The sequence below is a fragment of the Chlamydotis macqueenii genome, chromosome Z (genome assembly GCF_036417535.1).
Source record: "Chlamydotis macqueenii isolate bChlMac1 chromosome Z, bChlMac1.mat, whole genome shotgun sequence".
Lineage (NCBI taxonomy): Eukaryota > Metazoa > Chordata > Aves > Otidiformes > Otididae > Chlamydotis > Chlamydotis macqueenii.
The window spans coordinates 38,879,037-38,896,664 of record NC_141593.1 but is presented as its reverse complement, the minus strand read 5'-3'; the positions used below and the strand labels follow the sequence as shown (position 1 = coordinate 38,896,664).

Genomic DNA, 17,628 nt, shown 5'->3' with positions numbered 1-17,628 from the left:
CTTTATACAGTCTTTCACAGTGCGCTTTCCAAACTCTTCCGATTGATTTTGCAGACTCGAGTTTCCAATCTGTCCTGTTTCTTTATGTTCCCAAGAGTTAGTGGTTTGGTCATGTAGTCCATTATTGTTCTGCCCTGAAGGGTAAATGTGGGGTCCTAATTACAGGCTAGCCAATTTCCATTCTGCAGTTCACCACTCCTTTTTTTAGTTTAAGTTTAAATCTGGGTTCTATGTAAACATTTTGTTCAGGTTTGGGTGTCTCATGTCTGTCACAGACAGATGCTGAACAAGAGGTTCCCCAAGACAGCCTATAAAATTAAAGTTTCTTGTAAGAACTTCATAGGTTTCCTCTTCATACCTGATACCTTTTAGCGGTTTCTCACTTTCTAGGTCAAGAATACCTGGCACCTTTCCTTTTACTTATGTCCCAGATAAAAATCTTTATTCTTGTATTTGATTTCAGCAGCTCCACTGAGCCTTCATGAGGGACAAAATTCCTGCTGGATATCTTGAAGTTTTTTTCCATTGGTCTTTCTTTTCCTAAGCCCGGTCTTATAATGTAGTGTTCATAGGTGATAGTGTTTTGTGGCAGGGGTAAATATTTAAAAAAAAATACAAAACTGAAAAAGCAGAAACAAGGAAGTATTTACCTCTTGATGATGAGTTACAAGTAAGAAGCTTGTGGGAAAGAAAGGGTTTCATTTCTTGCTTTCAGTACTGTAGTAAGTCCTTAAGAGCAGCTCTCTTCTCTTAAAAGCTTTCCGGTCCTCAAAAGAATGAAACTTTTGCAAAATACCATACCTTTTTCCTTGTGAGAAGTCCAGAGGGATCTGACGCTGCTGGTAACCTCTTGAAACAGTGGAACAACTCTATATAAGGAAAAGGTCTGTAAAATAAATAAATAAACACACAAAGAAAAAAACAAGCTCTATTTCCAAGCAAATTTCAGGTGTTTGCTCTATAATGTAAAGGTTTAGTAGTGATAAAATATTATAGAGATATATTCTGGTGTGGTTTTGTGTCCCAGCTTGCTGGCACATGCCTGAAAGTCATGTCTGTAGCTCTGCTAGGAAGTAGGGTTGTTGCCACCCTGAAGAAAACAATTTTTTGTTCAAGATCCACATATGACGATTTGACCTGCATCCTCAAAAAAAAACTCCATTGTCCTGCACAAAGGCTAGTTCAAGTATCTTAACTTAATCCATATATTTGACTTTCTCTTTAATCTTAATGTTGTTTGATCTGTCAATTGGCTGCTCTCTGTACCTTAGGATGGTGTTCACCAGAAGGGTTTTAGACCAGCGCTGAAGATCAGTGGACTTAGCTTTAATTTGCCAAGAAACCATCCAGTAATCTGAGACAACACTTTCTTCCCCATGTTGTCTAAAGTAAGGAAAATGAAGATCATAAAGAAGTGTGATGCTAAAAATCTCTATTCAAGCAGACACCAACAAGCTGTAGCCATATGAATTGATACAGCAGAGAAAATAATTCAAGTAAATCACTGTTCGTTCAATAATCTGAAGTGAAAAGGCTGTTGTGTAAGAAGACCTGTAGCGTGTTATTTTCTAGCACCAATCCAGAACAGGAATGAGAAATAAACAGATGTTATCTCAAGCTGAAAAACTGCACTTAAGTAAATATAAAGAATCCCTTCCAATACTGCAGCTTGAAGCTCTGCCTTTGCAAAAAAAAAAAAAAAAAAAAGTGTTTCTAATGCAAAACAAGAAGAAAGAGTCCCTGATATATAGATTTTTCTTGTATCTGTAGTTTCTGAATTAAATAAAGAGGGCAACTCTTTCTTCAGTGGAGTGCTTTGAGGTTTACAGATGGAATGTTCTGCATAAATGTAGATACTGCATTGCAGCGGTGGTTGACACGACTGTGCAAACTTTTTGCAGCCTTTGCTTCTTGCAGTCACATTCTGCGTAACATCTCAAGATATATTGAAGAAAATTTATGGTCTGAGCCCAAAACACATAAATATTCACTTGAAGCTTAGAGTGAAGTCCAGTGTTGACAGTTTTGTTTCTTTGGCATCCTACTGCAACTTTTTGTATGAATAAGTTTGATGTATTGATAGACCATTCTGGGAAACTGGCCTGGTGTTATCACAGAAATAAAGAACCAACCACATATCATTCATCCTGTTTCACCTCTCTCCTATATGTGCATGGCAACAGCTATGTTCAAAGCAAAGTCAAAAAGAAATCCTCATTCCTACCACAGCAAAATATTGCAGTGCACATTCTACTTGTGAAGAGGCATGAAGTGGCAGATTTTAATTGTGTTGGTTAATGCAGAACACGTTGAGGCTCTGCTAATGAAGCAAGATCATGTAAGAGAACCTTTTATATATTAGACGTGATTCTTCAGAAGTCAGCTCAGGACTGAAAGTTTATTGAATAAAAATCACTATGTATATAATGCGAACTAATGCACAGGTAATAACTACCTTAACTTAGGAATTTCTGAATAAAAATAATTCAGCTTTTTTATAATTTAGAGTTGAATATAATCCATATTCCTGGCAAACATACTTGGGGACAAATAGCCCACATAGCTAAAACTGATGAGGTTTCATTACACTGTGAAGAAGTAGAGTGAGGCTGTCTTGTAATTTATTTTTATTTAAACCATTAATAATTCAATTTATTTGAAAATATCTACTGAGTATTTAAACTGAGGTATCTGAAATCAGAATTTGTCTTGATGTTTAAGCAACCGGTTAGATCAAGGTTTTAGGGATATTCATTGGCCAGAATTTTGTTTTCAGTCATTTAATGTGTTCTAATATTTATTGAGAAATGGTCATAAATCCTTCAAGATCCTTCAGATGTTCTCGGGCAAATAAGGCTGCTGTGAATGTGCTCACAATCTGACATATTTTATGAATTTATCAAAAACTGGAGACAGGGAAGCTATCTGATACAAATATATTTTGCAGAAGTACTTGTCAAGGAACTGGAGGATAATTTTTAAGTAATTGTCAAATTTAGCAGTATTTTAAGAAATGAAATGGAAGGGCCTTCAACTCCATATTGACATTGTCTTTGTTTAAGTATAGTGTTGATATTCACTCAGAAACTAACCAGCCGGAATAAACAAGTTGATATGTACTTGGCAGCATTTTTAAGTGCTCAGGTAAACAATTATATTTTGTTACCTTTTCTCTATTAATTCACTAATCCATGCCTCTGGAACAAGTCTATAAGAAAGCGACAATAAAAGCAGACAAATAATTGAATAAATTCCTACACAAAAAGGTCAGAACAACAGAGGTACTGATCTTCCTTGAACTTCCAGGTTCAGATGTGTGCATTTTCTGTCTGGCTGTGGTGAGAGGGAATGGGAGGCCACGAATGGTGAATCTGAACTTTACTTATGCAAAGTCTCAGCCCAGTGTGGCAATTAATAAGGTCACGGACTTATGTATTACTGAAATGAAACTAGATACGGTGATGCCAACCAGCCCATGAAGTCGTATTTGTACTTTATCTATAAGAATTGTCCTCAGACTGTTTGTTTGCTTGCTTATTTGTTTCTTTGTTTATAAATTTGACCTTTTGGAGGATTATGAGTGGCCTATTAAGGAGTGATGTGGAGAGTGAGCTGCCAGGAATACAGCAGTGTGGTGAACCAAAAAGCTAGAAAAAGCATAACTGCAGTTGGTGTTGGTATGTGTTATTTCACAGCTTGTTCTCAAAGATTTTTCAGAATATATCAAACTTTTGAGTCATTTGGTGTTAAGTTGCTCCAAAAGGCAACAGGTTCAGAAACTTATATTCTAGTTAATAGGCCTACTATTGACAGTTAAAAATTATTAAATATTTAGCATGAAAACAAAAGTGTCGTTCAAAATAGATGTTTGTACAGATTCTCTTCCATGACTTGATTTCTCCTTAAAAGAAGAAAATGTCTGTTTGCTCAGTTGTTTTTATAAATATATATATTCTCTAATATCAGCTAGAAGTTTGAATGCTTTTGTGCCACCTCTTTACTTATCTCTAGAAGCAGCTAATGACAGTTAAAGTCGCTTGTCTTGTGAGAAAATATCAATCTGAAAATGAAACAGACTATTTCTTCTTTTCTGTCAAAGAAGGAAGTGGAAAATCATTCAAACCACCCCAGAATATGCTGCCCTTTTTCACTCACAAGTAAATATTTTGCAATACCTCAGAATATCTGTTCCATGTTAGTACTTTCTGGTTGCCAAGTACAAGTACAAGGTTGCCAAAATTCACAATGGCATATACTAATCTCTGATTTATTTTTTAGGCAACAAAGGACTATATATATCTCTCTATTTATTAAACCTCTCCGATACTGCAGTGATGATGGCTATGAAAAACTCTGAGTTTGTGGGGATAATTAGTTCTATAAGGTAAAGCAGGTTCTGCAGAATCTTCTGCTCAAACTGTTCTGTAGCATAAATTATGAGTTCCTACTGCAATTTCTTTGCCAAGGTAAATAGTGTGGGGAAAATGAGCAATTCAAATGCAGGAGGTAGTGATATTAATAATGTAGAAAAACTGGTTGGAACATCTTCACATGAATCTAGTACTGAGTTAGATGAGCTGTTTTGAACTGCTGCAGGTCAGGATACCCTTGAGAAAGTAAACAGAATAAGAGGTTTGGGCAGGGGCTTGGAGCAGGGGAGAGGTGGGGGAGGAGGGGAGAAGCACACAGTGCTTCCACAATGTAATTAATTTAGCAACAAAAATACCAGCTGCATTATTCAGACCATGCAACCTTACTACTTTTAAGGGTGAGACAAGATGTCCCAGCAGCAGTTCGGAGAGCAGCTCTGTCAGACCTCACATACAGCATGTGAGTTAGCTTCCCTTACTACTACCAGCAGTCACTTTCCATTATCCACAAGGAACAAACTGGAAACCAGTAGGTCTGATTTGGGGTGGAAGGCAAAACAAGTGTCACACTGGAAGGAGCCCTGTGAGATGGTGGTGATGCAAAAATGTATGGAATAAGGCTGATATCCCAGCTGCAGTTACTTAATACAAGCTTCCAGGTAAAGATATAACCTACTAGACACTATGCTTGAGCCAAAGGACATATTCTCCTTTTGCAGCCCTCTCCTACATGTTTGGCCTCTCCTATGTCACCAGATCCAGCTCTTTGGCACATGCATCATTGCCACTTTTGCAATAGTATTAACACAATAGGTTGTGTGCTGCTAAGCAAAAAGTCAAAGAAGCTGGAGAGAAAGGAGAAGGAAAATATGGTGAAAGGGCTTGAACTTCAAAGAAGTTAGAAGGAGTTACACGAGGAAGCTAATCTGATTTATCAGTTCAATTTAAGTATTGCAGTAGGGCTACTTTCTTCTCTAACACCTTGCTTACTGATATGGGCAATAATTGTTTATTACACAGTGCATGATGGGTTGCAAAAAAAGAGCTGGAAACACATAGATAGAATAACACTTATTTGTTAGCAGGCCTGAGCCTAGGAGCAGCCTTTTACCCTTTCATATTTGGTGTCTTTTTGCAACTGGATAGCACGTATTAGAGTTGTGTTTGGTTTGACGCTGGGGTAGGATATGGTTTTGGAAGAACTAAGTAGAAAAAAAAATGCTTTTTGCTTATTATTTCTAAATACTGCTTCTAATAAGAATTTGCCTATCTATGGGGGAAGAGCTAGCTTTAAAGGAAATGCAGCTTGATTTTGCCCTTAATTGTTTAAATCCATACACAGTTAATAGAAAGCAGTTCTACGCTTTGTCTAGTTTATTAGAGTGTTCATGCTTATGGAATCAGTCTTACTGTTGTCTGTGCTGTGTAATCACTGGAAGGAAAAAAAAATTGAAGGAATTGCTTGAAGTAGGTCACCTGTCCTGTCTGAAGAAAACACGATGTTGCATTCAAATAGTATACATGGAGAAGGATCTCTTTGCAGTGGCAGGCACAGGTGACGATTAGGGGTATTTCTTCAACAGGCAGCAGAAAGAAGATTGCTCAATGAAAGAGTGGTTGCCTTATATAGATTGCAGTGCTGTCACAAATGCAGGCATGCCCTGAGGAACCAGCATCACATATTGGTGACGGCAGGAGTATTATAAACTCCAGGTTTCTTTTAACAATGAAAATTTTTGTCAGAATCCTTTGTGTTTGCTCAGACATTGTTTAGTGTGTGAACAAGTCTGTAACAGCAAGCCCAGTGAAGGAAAGAAGAAAATTATCTTAAAAACTGGAAATTAGCATCCAGGGAAAAACATTGCAGCCATTTCCTTCCTTACCTCCTCCCTGCACTCGCAGTCACTAGGACAATAATTTTCATCTTCTGCTGTTTCTGATGCTATTGCATAAGTTTTCTCCCTTGTAGCCTGAAAAATAACAAAGCCTTTTCATGTTTCCATGAAGATAATAGAGGTGTGTGCCTATGCAGGGTATTCCTGGACATAAAAAAAGCAAATCTGCCACTGGGCAATACAACTCTTGTGGGTTTAAGAGGGTACTGTTCTTCCCAGCACTTCTAAAAACAACTTCCACAAATGAGTCCAGTGGATACTGGTTCAATTTTCTATTCTTTATGTCAATGTTAAACTAATTCTTGCAGTGAAGTCAGACAGATTTAACAAACTGGCTTATCTTCTTTTGTAAAGTGTTTCCAAACTTGTGATGTCTCATAAGCATCAAATATCTGCTCCTTTTATCTCCATACTCATTCCTTCCTAAGCTTATGCCTTTTGAACAGCCTCTTCCCTCTGAGAGACTGCACTTTTCTGCCAGCCTTTAGCATGTTTGTCTTCTATTCTTCCCCACAAAAAGTGGGAATTAAGAGCCAAGTAGTACTTAAGTTCTAGGTCAGAAAATATTTTAGTATCTATTTTTCTTTCCAACTCAGCAGAAACAGAAATTATTCAAATTCACCAGGATCTGAAATGAATCTATTTCTGATTTTTGTTACATTTAATGAGCTGAAAAATCCATTGCCCAATCTGCTGTTTCTGGCTTTCTTAATAGAAGTCACCTAACTACCTCCTGTAACAGATTATTACTGCTTACATGCCATTTCTGCAGGAATACTCATCAGAAATAGCTTGACTCTAACCTCTAAGTTGCCTAACATCTATTCATCTGCAAGGCATTGCACAACTCATGACAATACAGTAAATATCTTCTAATCTACTTCACTGAGATCCCCAGTCTTGTTCTTCTGCATTTCGGTGTGGGATTCCTGGTAGCAATCCGTGTTGATTGTTGAGAAATGCAAGGTAGTTTGGAACACAGATTCTCAAAGGCATGAGAATCTTGTTTGCTTATCTTCAAGGATGGAAGCTGACAGAGCTGCCCTGTACTGCTTTTGTTGTGGTACCAAAGCCTCTGTGGGTAGGATTCTCCTGCAGACTGCACCAAATGATTGATCAGGCTGTATTGTATCTTTCATTTTGTGGCAGATTAGAAATCTAAATCAAAGGTTTTAATTGCTTTTATAATATGTGTTAGACCGGTCACAAACATTTTGATCTGGGTCAGCTGTGGGTGGAAAAAGTATGTGTGATATACACCTGACATTCAGATAGCCATCATTATGATTCAGCCTAATCAGGAGTGGTTAGATCCCAGTTATTTAATCTAAGACACCTATTAAACTATTTTTGGAAAACGGACAAATAACAAAGGCTGTAAAATGCATTTAAAGGCTCTTTGCAAAAAAAAAGCTTGGGTCCTTTAGCAGTTTTAAAATTTAGAGAATTCTAAGTGCTAACCATGAAGTATGCCCCCATGACACAATATAATGCTGTGCAGAGACAAGGAAAAGCAGTTAAGCTAGTTGAAAGTAGTGCTGTGCATTTTTCAGGAAGCCAGTTGAGGTTTCGGTGTGGAGAAAGGGCTCTAAAAAAAGCAATAGTGATTCAAAAGCTGAGGGACTTTCTGAACCCATTCATATGAGCTTTCAAAAAGTGTCAAGCTCTAGACCTTTATGTCATATTTTTGCAATATCTGAATTGCACCAGTAAGTAGTCAAACAAGCTTTGTCTCTCACACATGGTTTAGTAACATACAAATGATAGTTGCTAGAGTTTTCTGTAATTACCAGAAGCTGTTCAGTGGATAATATCAGCTGTGCCTTTACTGTGCAGACATGGATAGTACCTGTTGCTTCACTGTAATCTAATGCATTCTTGTTAGCTCTCATATTAATCTGCAATTATTTCTTCTAGAAGAACATGGCATTTTCAAATAGAAACTTCAGACTGTTAAAAAAAAAATAACTTCTGTGGTTTGCTGTTCCAGACTAATATACAGAAAAAATATTTTCAAAGCAGATGTGTTTATTAGACATTTTTGCAAGGTTGTTTTGTGTATATCTTTGTACTCTGATTTCATGACCTGGTTTCAGCCCACTAAAAGTAAGGCGTGCCAGAGTGTCCTTGGATTGAACTCTGGAATCAATGAGAGTTTTGTCACACTGGGAACGGGAACCTGCAAGGAGCTGGTTAAAATGCTACTAGTTTTACTACATCACACTCTTGAATCTGAGTCACCTCCTGAATATTTCACCAAACCTGGTGTAACCAGAATTTCCAGCTTGGCTAGGACAGCCCTAGAATATCCCAGTCTCCAGCAGATATTTTTTTTGCTATTTTTCCATCTTACATGGAGGAAGCGGGATATTCCTGCTCTCACCTTAGGCCATGCCAAGGAATGCACCCTTTTGCAGCATAGCAGCAGGAGACAGGGACTCTGGCACAGGGTTGAGATGTCATATGTTTTACTACAAATCAAGATGTGCAGAGTATGTTCTGCACTGCATTAAGTGTTGGTTAGTACGATGAGTCCACAAAGCTTGTATTCAGACAGGTAACCTGACAAGGGCCCTACACAGATGACATAACATGTGCTCTGTTTTCTTATTCTGGTTTCTATGCTTGTATACATATACAGTAGAAAATACTTAAACACTTTTTACTAACAACAACATCTGTAGATAAAGTGGCATAAGCAGGGCACAGAAGTTCCTTCCTAGCTGCCTGAAATAGCGCCCGAGTTTTCTCATTGCAAGTATGAACTATTGAACTGCTCTTCTCTTGGCTGACAATGCTAGCAGACATGCTCATCACTAAAATTTGATGACACTTTCGGAAAAAAAACATGTCTACTAGCTCTACTAAGTTTTAGTACAGCTAACTAAACTCTACTCGTTCAAGATCCCCCTCTTCAATATGAACTAGGTACAATTACTGACAAAGAAAAACAAATCTTGTAGCAAGGATGGCTTAAGTTTTAGCTGCATCTCAGCAACCCATCCTGATGACTGATAAAAAAATATTAACATTACAACTATTTGACAGAACGAGATAGAAGTCATCAGTTAGACCTCTGTGAAATTACCTAACCACATAGTTCTTAAACAAGTACTTCCTTAACTTACGGTTTCTCAAGGTCTTGTCTGTTAGTGAGAAGATTGTAAGCCTCATGCCCAAACCTACAGACACTGAAAAAGAAGACATTGTTTGCCATCTTGTGGATATCACAAGAACATCAACCTTTACTCTGAAAATATGTATTCATTTAAAAAAAAAAAAAAGAAGAGAGAGAACACAAATATACATCTCCTTAAATACAAATTATAACACGAGGTATAATTCATTACTATCAGGAAGTAACATAATTTGGAAAATAGAATGTGGGGGGTTTTTTTGTTTCTTGCTCTTCAGCCGAAATGAACAAACAATTCTCAGCACCAGGGGGTCACATTGTCCGCTGTTATGGTCTAGCACTAGTCAAGCAACTATGTAACAACTTCAGGATTTGGACTGAATATCCAAGAGCCTTGCATTACAAAGTATTGCTGAAAACACTGTTTGTAACATGATTCTCTATATGCTGGGAAACAGCAGAAGGGGATATAGGCAGTAGTAGGATACTTAGGTCATCTTTTCCACTTTTGGTTCTTACGTATATAACACCACCAGTCTGTTGGTCAGCTACACCTACATATATAATGATTCTGCAAGTCAGTCAAAGCTATTCAAACTGAAGTAACTAATTTAAAGGTTAGCATGAAAAGAATGGTGGGGAATTGGCATAAGAGGAAAAAAAAAAAGAAGAGGGTAAGTTTGAGGCAGAATAACTTTTTAAAGTAACTTAATAATATAAAAAAATCGTAATATAAAATATTATAATTTACATAAAATAGTTTGTGTCCATAGCTTCCACAAACTTGTAGCAGTCAGTGTTTTATAGTGTGACATATAAGTCGGTTTCTCAGGACAGTTCCCACTTTTTAAAGTTATTTACGTGAAATGCAATTACATACAAGCGGAAGTCATAGGTGCTTTTCTCTGATAAAAAAAGTAACTAGCAGAATTAGAGGTAAGTCCTGAAATATTTTTGTAGCTTATCTCAAACGGATAAAATTAGCAACTGTGTTCTAAAAGAAAAAGGTGGAAAGACTGGAAATTCATTTAAAATACTTTGGTGGTATTTCTAGGTACAGATTATAGAAAAATATGCTTGTGTACAACGTGGCAGTGCTGAATGAGACCCCAGAACATGGTATGTACTGCTGATACAAACAGACTGTCTGCTGACAGGCTATCTGCTGTGCACTTTACACAGATTACACACGTCTTCCACACTTAATAACACTATTTGGAACTCATGCAAACTCAGCTTATTTGAGCCGGATCAGAAAAGCGAGCGTTAATCATCTAAAGACATTAAAGAGATTTATCCACACAGCTACCACATGAAGAGCAATTGGAAACCAAAAGTGAAGAAGGGAAATGCTGTGTTACCCTTCACTTTCCTTGAAGCCTATCGAGTGAATACAGGATGAGCATTTCTGTCTCGACGCTTTCCTTTTTTTTTTTTTTTTTTTTTTTCCCCAAAGGAAATCCCTGCACTACCAGGGGTAACGACAGAAAAGGAGATGTGAGCATGATGGCAAACCAGAGGGGAGTAAAACTTTTTTTTTTTTTTTAAGTGAGCGACAACAGTTCGTTGCTATTACGTGACAAGAACGTCTGTTATCAGAATTTTCCCAATGTCTGCCGTACTCTGAAGCATTCGGTCTTTCCTGAAAGAAACGGTGGAACCAGAGTTTCCGAGGAAGAAACGATCGTTATTTCTACGCAGGGAGGCAGAGTGCAAGACGCCGCTCTCCCGGCGAGAGGTGGCAGCTGCCGGCCACCCGCCGCGGCTGCCCAGCTTTCGTTGCACGGCGGCCGCGGGCCTGGCCGGCTCCAGCCGCTCCTTGAGAACGGAGCCTCGCGAAGTCTGTCGGCAGGAAGGAAGGAGGCCCAGAGCGGCGAACAGGGGCGGAAGCGGGGCCGCGGGCAGAGCTGCCAGCCGCCCCCGCGGTTTCCCTGCGGGCGGCCTCCGCTGAACCGCCACGCCCAGGGAGGCAGCTCCGCTGCAGACTGAGCATGCGCAGACACACCCCCCCCACCCCCATGGGTGAGTGGAAGTGGCGATGTGGGGAAAGTTCATTATTGAGGGGAGGCAGATGCGTGTCAGAGAGCTGTAGGAACTGAAAACCGAAACGCGCGATCTACTCCCTCCCCTCTTTTTGGTACCGCCGAGAGGGAAGTGGTGGCGTGCGCCGCGCGCGGGCGTTCCGTGGAGCGGTTCTGCGGAGCGGGGAGCTGCGGGCGGCCCTCGCCGGCGTCGCGTGCCTGCCCCAACGGCCACTGCCGGCCGCCATGAGGCACCTGCCCTACTTCTGCCGCGGGGAGGTGGTGAGGGGCTTCGGCAGAGGCTCCAAGGAACTGGGCGTCCCCACCGGTGAGCGGGGTAACGGACCGGCGCGGGGCGGCGCGGCGCCTGCCGTGAAGGGCACTGGCGAGGTGCTGGCCGCGACTGGGCCTTGTCCGCCCGTAGTGCGCCCCGCGCGGGGCCGGTGGTTAGCGCCGGGCCCCCTTCCGGGCACGGCGTGGGGCCCCGCAGGGCTTTGGGCGGCCCGTAGCGCTCAGGGCCCCTGGGCGGAAAGGTGCGGTGCTGCCGGGGGGAGGGGCGCGGGCGTCCGGTTCTGCTGCGGAGGGCGGCGCGGGGGCTGGGTTGGCGGTGACGAAGCCCGCTTGAGCGCGAGAGCGGCCCGGCTGCCCCGCACGGCTGCGCTGCTGGCGGGACCTGCGCTTCCTGGGAATAGGCTTGGCTTGTCCCTGTGAGCATTTTTCTGGCGGCTTTTTTCCTACATCGCTTAAAGTCTTGTACCCTCTTTTGCGTTATTTCTCCCCCATTCCGCTAAGCGGTTTCCTTCGGTCTTGTTTTTTATTCGTTTAATCATCCATTCGTCGTTATGATGATATACAGAATACATATTAGTGATCACATGCACGACGTTGTGGTGTGGCAGCTTGAAAATATCCGTTCACACAAACCTCAGATTAAAACAAGGAAGAGAGTAGGCATTGGGAGTAGCTGTAAGGAAGTTCAAGGGGAATAATGCGGCAGTTAAAAAACAGAGCAGGTAGACTTGGCCTACAAAGAAATCTGTTTTCCTATTACTCATCCCTTTTTCAGTTGTCTAAATATGGATAGATGTGTAGTTTAGGTGAATTTTGACCTGCCTTAAACAGACACTGAAGTTGCCAGTCAAGTTGCACGACTCCTAGCAGACAAGGAAACTTTCTAAGACCAATCTTGAGGTGCTGGATTTTTGACAACATTTGTTAATAATATCACATTTTTCTCCTGATTATGTATTAATGGTCCATTGGTATTGAAGTAGGGGAGGGAAGTTTTTACTGCTTGTGAGCTTTGATAAAAGTTCAGTAACCATAAATTCTTTCAAATAGGCTGGATGTCTTACACGAAGAGACCTACTCACATAGGAAGCAGAAGTAGGATAGTAATTTTGAAGGAAGACTAGATTCAGTCAGTAATTTATTTTACTGTAGCTATGCAGTTTTAAAAGAAAATCTCAGGAATCTACAGATGCCTCTGAAAGTTAACTTGTACAAAATTGACATGCGACTAAATAATTTAATTTATTTCTACATATTTCACAAGTAGTTATTTTACTAACAAACAAATAGTTCTGAGATGCTATTTTATAGCACAGAAGAAAGTTGATCCCCCCCGCCCCAATCTTTCACCATATTAAAGCTATGATAGTTATCCGAAAAGTGAAATGCATTCGGGTTGGATGTATCACATGCTTATTAATTATGATTGCAGAAGAGAAGGTGTATAACTATAAAACATAGTATGCATAAGAGATGTGCTAACTCCAGTATTGCCAGAGGTACTGAGTCTTATGAAGCTGTTTTGTATTTTATACTTTGCTAAATGGCATGTTGCATCATTCTCTCATCATCAGTGTTGGGTTTGTAAATAGTATGTAGGCAGGCATTGGCTTTTAAGTGTTTAAATATTCTGTTGTGTCCTTGACTTACACGAAGTCCCTCATACTTTGTTTTCTAAAATTTTTGCAGCTAACTTTTCTGAGCAAGTAGTCGAAAGCTTTCCATCTGATATCTCCACTGGTATATACTATGGATGGGCCTGTGTTGGAAATGGAGATGTGCATAAAATGGTTTTGAGCATAGGATGGAATCCTTTCTATAAGAATATTAAGAAATCCGTGGTAAGAGTTTTGCTTTTTGGGGGATTTTTATTATAATAAATGAGCCAGATGTTGAATTCAAATAAGGTAAGCAGGATTTGATCTGTAAATGAGATCTAGAAATTCTGTTTGCTCTTAGAAATATATTTGGTGTCTGTATCATGTGTTTGTATTCTGAAAATAAAATACTCTCAGTAGCCAGAGAGTATGCAGCTGTAGGTCAATAAAGTTTTTCTTCTTTCTATTCCATCATTACGTCTTTACCATCTGGAATGGTGATTGCTTATGGTGCTGATAATTAAATAAAATTATTGATGGATGCATTGAATTTACTCGTTATGAGAGCCCTAGCTGGAACATACTAATCTGTTTTTCTCTGCAATGTCTACGTTTCAAATAAGAGATGCTGGGGCATTAGATTGTAATGATTTTCTATTGATTCTTCTCCTAAGTAGTGGAATCCATACAGGAGGTGATGTGGCTTGACATACAGTATAAATATTCAAAGAATGAAGGCGTTGAATTAAAATCCTGAGCTGTGACAGCTGTATTTTTCTTGCTGTCAGGTGCTGCTACTTTTCCCAAGTCTTGCAGAGCTGTGTTTTCATTGTTTAAAACATCTTTATTTGGGCATGAATCTCTGCTTCTAAAGTTCTTAGTGTTTAAAGACTCCGTAATGTGCCTGTCTTACGCAAGTGCATACTTATAAAAGTTTCTGTGCATAACTTTTCTAAGCAAGTAGTCAGTTCCCATGCAAGCTGGTTACAAAAGCTCTCCTTAAGCCAACTATTTCAATCAAAATCTTCATGATTATTTCGATGCATCAACTGAATTATGAAGCATTAATCTTTGTGATTTGATGCCTTGGAAATATTACGTCTGAGAAGTGCTGAAACACTCAGTGTAATGACTTGCCCCCCCCCCCCCCCCCCCCCATCAGAATACTCCTAAGTGACTAATTTTTCTTAAATTCCATGCAAAGTACAATTCTGCTTCCTAACGTAAGCAAAACTCTAGCCTTTTAATCTTGCATTATACATGCTAAACTAAATCTCCCTTTTACTGGTATGTGTTGGGGAGTATTTAAATTGTGGATATTAGCTGTACATCCTTGCAGTGAGGGAAATAAAAATTCATCATAAATGCCAACTTATTTCTCTTCCTTTAGGAAACACATATTATCCACACCTTCAAAGACGACTTTTATGGAGAAATTCTTAGTATAGCCATAACTGGATACATTCGACCGGAAAAAAACTTTGATTCCTTAGGTCAGTATTGCAGGTATCCCTCAAACTAATCTCTTATTTGTCTTATTCACGCAAGTCTTGCATCTTCAGTGTCTCTCTTTCCATAATGAGATGTTTTGTCTGTTAACCTTTGAAATTCCAGTAAAATGTTTTCATGAGCTAATTTTACAAGTTGGTTTAATTAAAAAAAAAAACAAACCAAAATATACCCCTACACCTTCCAATGTATCACACTAAAAATTGTATTCTTCTGTCACTTGTCTGAGGAGTAATTTTAAAATCGTGGGCTTGTTGTAAAAGCATCAGTTTAGTCTGTTAATTTCTTTTTAAAATGCAGCTCCATTAGAATTGAAACAGTTCACAAAACTCTGTTGATCTTTTCCTAAAATGTCCTTTGGAACAAGGAGAGGGTAGTGCATATTATGGTGAAAAATGCCACTTTGGCATGTTTTTTTTAAAAGGCCTTCTAAAACCAAAGAATATTACCTTTCAAACCTTCTGGTAATCATTATATTCCACTTCTGTGATTGTTGTCTGGTATTCTGTGGTACACCTTATTTCCACTTGCTATTGTGCGTTCAAAATTCAAACCAACTTTTAAATAACCCTATTCTTTTCTTTTTCAGAGGCTCTCATTTCAGCAATTCAGGAAGACATTGAAGAAGCAAAGAGGCAGCTAGATTTACCAGAACATCTTAAAGTCAAAGAAGATAACTTCTTTCATCTACCAGAAAGCAAAATAGTGAACAACCACTAAGGAAACCCATGCTGCTTTTTTTTCTCCTTCTTTCTTTTTTTCTCCCCTGTCATGGAGCTTTTATATTTGCACTGCTTTTATAAGTACTTTGTTGACATGTGTCTATTTAGGTAACTGAGGTTGGAACCAACCATACAAGAACATTTCAGTTTCCTTATCTTAATTCATCATTAGATTAGTTATGCAAAAGGAGTAAAAGGCTATTTTAGGTCCTTACAGATAAATTGTATATCCTAAAGTTACCAGTTGCTCAGAGATCTGAGCCCATGTGGAACATGACCAAATTAAACTGTGACCTGTTCTGACCCTAAGGTATGGTTTTTAGTTAACTTAAGTGAAGAATATCTGGTTTTAACATGCAGAATGTTATTCCAACCTCCTTTTCTGGTATTATGTTATTCTTACGTCTGGGTTTTAGCTAGTAGCTTAGAAAATTTTTGCTGTTGATTGAGTCAGAGATTTCCTGTGATATAGGAAGACAATGATTAGATAACAAGATTAATTCTCTATAGTTCTTATTTTTATATGCTACACATCTGTCATGGTTGAAGCTCTTATTTTAATTGAAAGTATTTATTTTAAGTTTATTTGAAATGGAGGAAATCACTGTTGCTCATTGAGTTACTGGAATCTGAGAAATACTTCTTCGTAGTTGACTGTACATATGACAACACATGACCTATGTAGTTTACTTCTGAGGAAGTGTTTCACTGAAATTCAGGAAATGAATAACAGTGTGAAAGTTGATAAACTTTAAAGGTTCATGTACAAAAGATGTAGAAACAGTATAATGAGACTTCTGCTTATTGAGCCTTAAGGCAAAAAAAGTAACAAAAGACAACTTTGCGTTTTGTGTGCTGCTGGCATTTGTCATAGGAAAATGGGGAGAACCTTGGCGTTATTCACTACACTGACAATAAAATGTCTATTTTAAAGATTGACATCACTGTAAGGCACAGAGGAGTCTTACCAACTCTCTGCACCAGTTGCAGGTAAGAGCCAAGGTTTTAGCTGACCAAGTAGATCGATACTCAAATGAAAGCTTTTGGGGATTCATGGAGTAATGTATCTATGGTAGCAGGTAGTAGTTATTTATTGCAAGTTATTGCAGCCAGTCTACTCTGAAATATAGAGTATTATATTACCTATAGGGATAGGTAAATGGAGGGGATATTGTTGGAATTGATAGTAAGTTGGAAAATACCTCTTAAAATACGTAATATGTGATTCCAAATCTACTTTTTTTCCTCTGAAATTTTTCTCTCCCTCACTCAGTGAGTGAAACTAGATAAGCTGCAGTGACTTTGTCATGTTCATAATCTTTTGAGATCAGCTTGTGATGTGGCTGGAACATTTTCTGAAATTCAAAATGGTTCTTTGAATATGTCTCAACTGTAGTTCTGTTTCTGAACATCCACGTACAACTCGGAACACACAATTTCTGTAGTGCAATTTAATGAGTTTTCTCCTTGTCCTGCCTAGTTCGATTCCTACTTTTCGCTGTAGGGTTTAAGAGAGTTTTAACAAGTTAGCCGTTTGAGTCTCTGGGGCAGATGCTGTCAGGATGTTAGTTCCACTTCATATGGTTTAAACTTTCAGCCAGTATCATGGGATGTTATTAGGGGAGAAGTCCTGAGCAAATCAAGGAGTTATTTGCTCTGTAGGGCTTCAGGAGAAGCTTGATTTAATTTAAAGGAATTGTTTGCCAGTGCTGTTGATAGCAGAGACAGAATACAGAATTAGGGGCAGGGGCAGTTATCAGCAGTTACATAGACTTTCTTTTAAAGAAGAACAAAATAATTTTGTGGGTTTTTACTATATAACATGTTGAAACTGTGTTTCTAGAAAGTCTGTAAAAGAATTGTCTTGCAAGACTGATAGTTAAGTTTTTTACATTTTTGAAAGGGAGGGATGAATGGAGAATTTTCTTGCAAAGATTTGAGGCATTCTTGATATTGTACTAATGTAAAAATCTTATTTTACTTCTTTTTCTAAAGAATAATCAAAAGCCACACTAGTCAACTGAATATATTGTCAAGAATATATTTAAAGAATAGATTGTTGTTCATCATGGTACTGTAACTAAAC

General features: G+C 38.8%; 1 protein-coding gene across 2 annotated transcripts; it reads left to right on the top strand.

Moving 5' to 3' along the window:
• Nucleotides 1-11,593: 11,593 nt before the first annotated feature.
• RFK (riboflavin kinase) lies at nt 11,594-16,386 on the top strand. Of its 2 annotated transcripts, none has more exons than XM_086771331.1 (4): nt 11,594-11,750; nt 13,403-13,551; nt 14,702-14,804; nt 15,410-16,386. In XM_086771331.1, exons 1-4 carry the CDS (start codon nt 11,669-11,671, stop codon nt 15,538-15,540), a joined length of 465 nt encoding a protein of 154 aa, XP_086627457.1. In that variant the 5' UTR covers nt 11,594-11,668; the 3' UTR covers nt 15,541-16,386. The 2 variants fall into 2 exon arrangements, with proteins under 2 accessions (XP_086627457.1, XP_086627456.1); XM_086771330.1 differs by having other exon boundaries at nt 13,403-13,554.
• Nucleotides 16,387-17,628: the final 1,242 nt, after the last annotated feature.

Bases quoted from the DNA above. Each gene is read 5' to 3' on its own strand.
- RFK (XM_086771330.1), top strand. From the start codon at position 11,669: ATGAGGCACCTGCCCTACTTCTGCCGCGGGGAGGTGGTGAGGGGCTTC. The intron at 13,555-14,701 runs GTAAGAGTTTTG...CTCTTCCTTTAG, and splicing joins AGAATATTAAGAAATCCGTG to GAAACACATATTATCCACAC. The intron at 14,805-15,409 runs GTCAGTATTGCA...TTTCTTTTTCAG, and splicing joins AAAAAACTTTGATTCCTTAG to AGGCTCTCATTTCAGCAATT.